This window comes from Macrobrachium rosenbergii, chromosome 4 (assembly GCF_040412425.1).
Source record: "Macrobrachium rosenbergii isolate ZJJX-2024 chromosome 4, ASM4041242v1, whole genome shotgun sequence".
Lineage (NCBI taxonomy): Eukaryota > Metazoa > Arthropoda > Malacostraca > Decapoda > Palaemonidae > Macrobrachium > Macrobrachium rosenbergii.
This window is the reverse complement of record NC_089744.1, coordinates 18,797,802-18,805,000: the sequence shown is the minus strand read 5'-3', so window position 1 is coordinate 18,805,000 and position 7,199 is coordinate 18,797,802. Positions and strand designations below refer to the sequence as shown.

At 34.4% G+C, this 7,199-nt stretch overlaps 1 protein-coding gene across 1 annotated transcript in view; it reads left to right on the top strand.

Annotated features, from left to right (window-relative positions):
- L2HGDH (L-2-hydroxyglutarate dehydrogenase) overlaps nt 1–7,199 on the top strand; it is a 50,330-nt gene that overhangs the window by 742 nt on the left and 42,389 nt on the right. Inside the window, exon 2 of the mRNA XM_067090470.1 lies at nt 3,703–3,827. Within this exon, the coding sequence (XP_066946571.1) occupies nt 3,703–3,827 (125 nt within the window). The remainder of the gene's footprint in view (nt 1–3,702; nt 3,828–7,199) is intronic.

Genomic DNA, 7,199 nt, shown 5'->3' with positions numbered 1-7,199 from the left:
CAGGCCAGCCCCAGGAGAGCTGTTAATCAGCTCAGTGGTCTGGTTAAACTAAGGTATACTTGTCAGTGGGACTTGCAAATTCATTTATTATAGGCCTGCCCTACAGTAGACTTTACTACACAGTGGAGGAATATGGCATACGCCATATCAGCTGTCAAATCTTCAGTTTCTGCAACAGTTTCTTAACAACACAATTACCAAGATATTGTTAACAAGCAATATTTTCAAGGTGATATTCAGTAACACTTAGATCAGTATTGATTTGAGCAGTAAGAGACAAAGTACAGTCCAACAAGAGACCCTAGTTACAAACTTTTATCAGTAGGCTAATCTGGTCTAGAATGTTCATCTGATTGTTACTAGCTTAAGGCTTCATAAGTTAATTTTTGTCTCCACCAATACAACTTAAGTTTCTTGTTATTTAGCCTAGGTTAAATTTCCATGATACTGGTTAGAATGTTATTCAGTTTTCATTTGTATCCTTGTTGTCACTTATGAAGAATAAAATTGGGTAACTTATGTAAATAGCTTAGACTTCACCTCATGTTTCTGCAGTATGTTTGAGAATCCATTCGTGTTTATACAAAATAGGATTGGACCTAAGATACATTCTTTAGGAAATCTTCTTAATGTTTCATAAAATGAATACTTTATGAATTTCCAATCTTTCATGCAAGTAGTGTTTCAAATGCTCAAAGGGTTCATCAACAATTTCAGTGGCTCATAATCTTTTAGAAGTAACTCATGCACAACTGCATCAGAAACTGCCTTGAGATTAAGTACATGTAAATGCAGGATACTGCATTTGCATGCATCCATAATTTCCAGTATGTAATGTGCAACAGAGTATATTGTAGTCTTAGTGAAATATAATTGCCTGACTTACTATCTATTCATGTTTTTCTTGTGAATATGTAAATGTTGACAAATCATATTTTTTAGCTGTTGGACATGAATGAGAGATTCACAAGAGGTCTGTATGAACTTAAGTTTTGATAATCAATTCTAGCCTACCTGTGTCAGATGAAGAAAGCTGAATTAATATGCAGGGTATTGAAGTCCTGCTTTGTGCTGATTACAATAATACAGTACAGTAATTTATAGGCCTTCAAGTCTTACTAAATCTTAGGATATTCCATCAGTAGCCTAGGTCCAGATTCCAGTTGAAGTAATTACTTTATTAATAAAATAGTTACACAGACACTGAAATAAGCTATGCATACACAAATACAGAATGCTAGGTCTACTTTGAATTCTTTTGAAATGCTAAGTCCTAATTTCCATCCTTGACTTTTTCTGTTGTGGCCCACCATCACCAGGAGGTAAATAAAATTGATCTTTCTCCTGTAATAGCTGATAGCCATATAATTTTTTACTGCTATGACGTGACTTTTATATCATGTTTTTTGAGTACTGTATAGAAACTACATGTCAAGGGAAATTGCTTCTGAAGTCCTAATGTTGAAATAGGTAATTACTGAATTGCATATTTCAGTGACATTCTTGTTTTTTGTCTACTTCTGGTTTTCCTGACTCTCATTACCCTTCTTCCCATAAAGGCAGATGTATTGCTCCCTTCATGGCTAAGCCTCGCCCTTCTTCCTTCCTTTTCCTTGTGTCTTGTTTTCTTTGGGTCTGGAACAGAAAAGGGCATGAATTTGCCTATCCCATTAGCCTAAGCCATTCAGGATAGATTAGTCAGACTTAACTTTTTGTTTTTAAAACAGATTGCTCCTTTTGGTGTATCCCCTTGACCTTGGTCCTTTCCAGTCCCATCATCATTTAGGTTGTAATATTCTATAAAATAAGTCAGTTTAAGTCCCATCCATGCTGACCTAACCATGCTGACTTGGCTAAAATTTCAGTCACTTGTTGATGTAGGTCATTTTGTGGCCATTTTGTGGCCAGTGCTTGGTACTGACTAAAGTAGTTGCTGTATAATGGGATTTCCTTGAATGGACAGTAAAACAATCATAAAGATGTGTTTAACTTATGGTAGGATATCTCAAGTTTTACTGGTTGGGATTTCAGTTAAAGATGCGATATAGTTAAAAAGAACTTTATGATATTGTATATTGTTTTGATTGTTATAAAAATTCTACCTCATAAACAAAAAAAATTAGCATGATAATCTAAAGTAAGTCCCAACACAGTCTTAGTGTTGGGTTACACCTTGGTCTTTGGAACATAAACATGTCTGTAAGTGAGAAGTGGATTCAGTTTCCAATTTGTCATCATATGAATTCAAGTTGTGTTTGTAAGTCCTGTTGCTTTTTTTGTTTATTTTACATAGGCATGACATCATGTCTCACTGACAGATGATTTTGAATTTTTGTGGAAGTCAAACATTGAAATGAAAAAAGTAATTATCATAAAAAAAGAATACAAAATAAAATTTGTCAAGGTGCTGGGTTTCTAAAGGTATAAAAATCCTAAAGAATGTGAAGTACCCTGTAGACATTGTGCTCACCTTTAATGTTTTAATTTTCTGTAAATGAAAACTACTGTGCCGGCTTTGTCTGTCTGTCCGCACTTTTTTCTGTCCACACTTTTTCTGTCCACCCGCAGATCCTAAAAACTACTGAGGCTAGAGGGCTGCAAATTGGTACGTTGATCATCCACCCTCCAGTCATCAAACATAGCAAATTGCAGCCCTTTAGCCTGAGTACTTTTTATTTCATTTAAGGTTAAAGTTAGGCATAATAATGTGCTTCAGGCAACGATATAGGGCAGACCACCACCGGGCCATGGTTAAAGTTTCATGGGCTGTGGCTCACAGCATATACCAAGACCACCAAAAGATAGATCTATTTTCAGTGGCCTTGATTATACGCTGTAGCAGCTGTGCAGAAAACTCGATTGCACCGAAGAAACTTTGGCGCATTTTTTACTTGTTTCATTTTAGTCCAGGAACTTTAAACTCCCTCTGCTTTGAAGATCAGATAACTTTCCTGGGTAGCAAGTTATATCACTTGGACAGATTATCTTTTTCTCTCAGAGGAATCTATGTGCCCATGTTTAGAAAAGGTTTCATTTTACTGTATTAGATATATGGAGCAAAAGTATATAATTTAAACATTTACCCATTTTTTCTTATTTAAAGGATGAAACCATGCATTATTTTCTTAATTGCCACTTCTTGTCTTTTTCTCTTACTACCACTAACATTTCATTTTAAAAGTTTCTGGAATCGTTGGCTGTTACTAAGCACTGTGGGATTTTACATGATTCAATTTTTAATAGTTTTTTAATATTTTGTCATGTTGAAGGAAGTTTGGATTCTGACATGACTATCCCTTATTGAGCTATTAGTGGAGGCAATGTACAGTGCATCAGTATAAATATTTGGCTATCAATTACTGAGTATTTTTTATTGAGATATTAGTGTTTCAATGAATTCTTAAAAGTTTAATCCATGTTAAGTTGTGTTTGCTTTATAAGTAGGCTACTAGAGGCGGTAACATTAAAATATTCTTGTTAAACTTAGAAAATTGGCAAAATATACAGTATTTATGAAGAATTCTGTATTATTGGAGAGAGTTAACTTTGATGTGCTTGACCCTAGGAAAATAATGGTTTACTTTTTTATCAACTTTTTCATCTTGAGCAGATAGTGCTTTTTTAACAGTTTTACTTATTACTTTATTATATTTATTACTTTATATTTATAGTCTGAAAAAATGAAATTTTAATGTATTATAGCTATGAGCCGGAATACGATGTGGTTGTGGTGGGTGGAGGCATTGTTGGAATGGCAGCAGCTCGAGAGCTTTCCATCAGGCACCCAAATTTGAAACTATGTGTAGTGGAGAAGGAAGACCGGTTAGGTAAGTTTGTTCATAAATACAATAGTTGTACCCTGTCGTCTTGTTAGAAATAAAATATAATTGATCTATGTTGTCTTGTCAAAACTCTCTTTCAAAGTTCATATTTGATTAATCTTATAAAAATGGAAAGATATATGCACCCAGTCTTCGAGAATCAACACGAAGTATTAGGAAAAGGCAGAGTTACAAAACCATGTAAGCTGTCCTTTATTTGATGATGTGAAACCCCCTCATACAGTACTCAATACTGTGTATGTGTATATATATATATATATTTATATATACACACAGTGGACCCTCAATATTCGCAGGGGTTAGGGACCACAACCGCTCACAAATAGCTAAAATTCATGAATACTTGAGAACCCATCTAAAAATGCTTATAACTGCCTATTTTAATACAGTAGTTCAAACACCAAATATACCTTAAACTATCATCCTAAAACACTTTATGTAATATCATTTCAAAGTCATCTCACAACATTATTACCCTTAAAAATGTACAGTATGGCTTACAGCTACATGTGAACACTCCTACAACTGTTGCTGTACTCTTACCAAGGTGAAAACTAATCAAGTTATCCCTATATTCAGGCACATACATTTTCTTTCATATAGTAATATTCAAGCCTAACCATTTTCTGTTTACAAAGAGAAAGTGACATTGGTACATTGGTGAATGTTTTTTGCTGTTTACATTGTTAATATTAATATTTGAAAATTAGTGCAGTACAGTAAATCATTTATCATAAAAAATGTATTTGCTCACAAAAATCAAATTAAAATATTTAGTGAATATTTGAGATATGCTCTACAAAAAATCTCATCCTAAAAAACTTTACATAATATCATTTCAAAGTTATTTTACTACATTACAAATAAAAATGTACAGTATGGCTTTCAGCTATGTGTGAACACTCCTACAACTGATAATATACATAATATGTACAGTAGGTCCTCAACTTACGGCAGGGGATCTGTTTCAGCGCCGCACTGTAAGTTGATTTCCACCCTAAGTTGGTGTTTCACCGTTATTGGCGCTTTTAAGCGCCGTAACTTGATGTTCCATCAAGTTATAGCATCGTTATCTTAATGCCTATTCTTGCTGTCAACAGTGGTTACGGCGCTGTAACTTGATGCAACATCAAGTTACGGCACTGTAAACGTTGTTAAAGCGCTGAAAAAGTGCTGTAACATCGAATCCGCTGTAATTCGGTGACGCACTGTGTATATACATTATATATATATATACAGGCAGTCCCCCGGTTTACGACGCGGGTTCCGTTTTTACGCCGTGTCGTACACCGATCCAGCGGAAGAAATATGGCTCCAAAACGGCAGGATAATAAAAATTTGGAGGTTTTTTGATGAAAAATTCAATAAAAATGCAGTTTACGTCGTTTTCAATACACCCAAAGCATTAAAAGTAAGGCTTTCTTGGGATTTTTTATGATTTTCGACAATTTTTCGGGTTGCAACGATTTTCGGTTTACGACGCTGCTTAAAAACAGAACCCTGTCGTAAACCGGGACTGCCTGTATATATATATATATATATATATATATATATATATATATATATATATATATATATATATATATATATATATATATATATATATATAATATATATATATATATATATAATATATATATATATATATATATATATATATATATATATATATATATATATATATATATATATATATATATATATATATATATATATATATATATATATATATATATATATATATATATATATATAGTTACAGGGTCATTCGGTGATGAGTTTAGTTATTAATTACTGTGATTATTGCAGCCTTGCTATACAAAGACCAACGTAATCCCATCAATTTAGGCTAACAGTTACCCCAAAAGACATAAATAACTTAATTAGATTAGGTTGCCAGTTGGAATTAGGTTACTGAATATTTTGATTTTTTCTTGAACTAATAAATTAAATATTCCCATTGATCACTCACCCAGTCCAACAGAATGGGTTGTTACAGTGAGGGAATCTACATGAGCCAATAACAGCTCCCCAATTCGTCCCTTACGGACACTAATATTTCCCCTATTTCTTAGGGTATGACACAACAGCTTATTGTTCTAGTAACACTCTCATAAGCAGTTTTCTAGCAAATTAAAGACTACTCCTCTTCCAAACAATGGTATGATCAGGTTCCAAGGCTTGCCCGAGTATTTTTTACTTATAAGTGTCCTCTCCCTAATCCTTAATTGCTGCAAGGGGGATACCTTATGCAGTCTCACTAGGCAACACTAATTGTACTTCATATAATCAACTTCATAAAGGAAATATGGTTTCACCAGGATCTTTAGTCAGTGGCTGAGAAAGGGGAAAGTGAAAACGGAAATACAGTGGGAGAAATAACAGAAGGACAGCAAATAGTTTTCATGCTCAGACTTACCTTCAAGTAGGCTGCTTGCGCGCACTTGCAACTGACATCCGGGGTCTGAGAAAAAAGTGTAACGTCATTTCCACTAAGTTAGAAAAGGACAAAGGGCAAGGAGCAGGAGCACTAACGATTGTGCTCTTTGGATGACTGCTTGACTCTCTCTGACCTGGGAAGGCATGCTTGGGGTTTGGCTTGTTGTGGACATCCAGCCCTCCATAGCCTGCGGCAATCTGAAAAATGACAAAAAACATCGCTGATACACAGTTCAGAGAAAAGTGATGCTTAGGGACACCCTCACTAAAGGTGGCCCTGTGAAACCATTTCTGTTGGATAATAAAGACAGTGATAAGAAAAGCATATGTCTGCTATTGATGCTTTATTGTAATGGAATGTTTCCATTTCATCTTTTCCTTATCTTTTATCATTTCCAAATTGTGCTAGTTTCAGACTCATGGGCCTGTCTTCCCTTATTATATTTCATTAATAGGAGATCTTGAATTTTTTTCCAAGACAAATTCATAGCTGTTCAGTACTGTATATACTGCATTGTTATGTATTGCAATATATTTCATTCTGTTATTTTATGTTCATTGATGGCTGTAGATTTGGATGAGTTGGGAGAAGGACCACAACCCTTGATTGTGCTCAGGTTGTTCTAGAACTGTATCTATAGCTTGGGTTCAAGTTTTTCTAGAGTGGTTATAAATAATGTGCACAAGGGTGGCCATATTGTCTTGCTTATAGGTTGTCATGACTTTGCAGTCATTACTACATGTAATATTATTACAGTAGTGCCTAATTGAAAAGACAGGACACTCTTTTGTGTCTCTGGTTACCAAGTTATTTGTGTGTTTTTATCAAGCGCCTAGGCATATCCACGTATAAGGAGGGTATGTATGTTGAAGCTTGTGAACACAGCAGCAAATGCTTGTGGGGAGAAATTGAATTTT